The sequence below is a fragment of the Myotis brandtii genome, unplaced genomic scaffold (genome assembly GCF_000412655.1).
Source record: "Myotis brandtii unplaced genomic scaffold, ASM41265v1 scaffold1814, whole genome shotgun sequence".
Taxonomy (NCBI): domain Eukaryota; kingdom Metazoa; phylum Chordata; class Mammalia; order Chiroptera; family Vespertilionidae; genus Myotis; species Myotis brandtii.
In genome coordinates, this window is record NW_005356728.1 from 427,901 (window position 1) to 428,347 (window position 447).

The window sequence follows — 447 nt, forward strand, 5'->3', positions numbered from 1 at the left end:
GCCCCGCCTGCTGCTGCCGCTGCTGCTGCTGCCCGCCGCGGGGCCGGCCCAGTTCCACGGAGAGAAGGGTATCTCCATCCCGGACCACGGCTTCTGCCAGCCCATCTCCATCCCGCTGTGCACGGACATCGCCTACAACCAGACCATCATGCCCAACCTTCTGGGCCATACGAACCAGGAGGACGCGGGCCTGGAGGTGCACCAGTTCTACCCGTTGGTGAAAGTGCAATGTTCGCCCGAACTGCGCTTCTTCTTGTGCTCCATGTACGCGCCCGTGTGTACCGTGCTGGAGCAGGCCATACCGCCGTGCCGTTCCATTTGCGAGCGCGCACGTCAGGGCTGCGAGGCGCTCATGAACAAGTTTGGTTTCCAGTGGCCCGAGCGTCTGCGTTGCGAGCACTTCCCGCGCCACGGTGCGGAGCAGATCTGCGTGGGCCAGAGCCTCTC

The 447-nt window shown here is 64.9% G+C and overlaps 1 protein-coding gene across 1 annotated transcript in view; it reads left to right on the plus strand.

Annotated features, from left to right (window-relative positions):
- Window positions 1-4: 4 nt before the first annotated feature.
- Window positions 5-447, plus strand: part of FZD2 (frizzled class receptor 2) — a gene marked incomplete at its 5' end in the record, with an annotated part of 1,703 nt that continues 1,260 nt past the window's right edge. Inside the window, one exon of the mRNA XM_014537773.1 lies at window positions 5-440. Within this exon, the coding sequence (XP_014393259.1) occupies window positions 5-440 (436 nt within the window). The remainder of the gene's footprint in view (window positions 441-447) is intronic.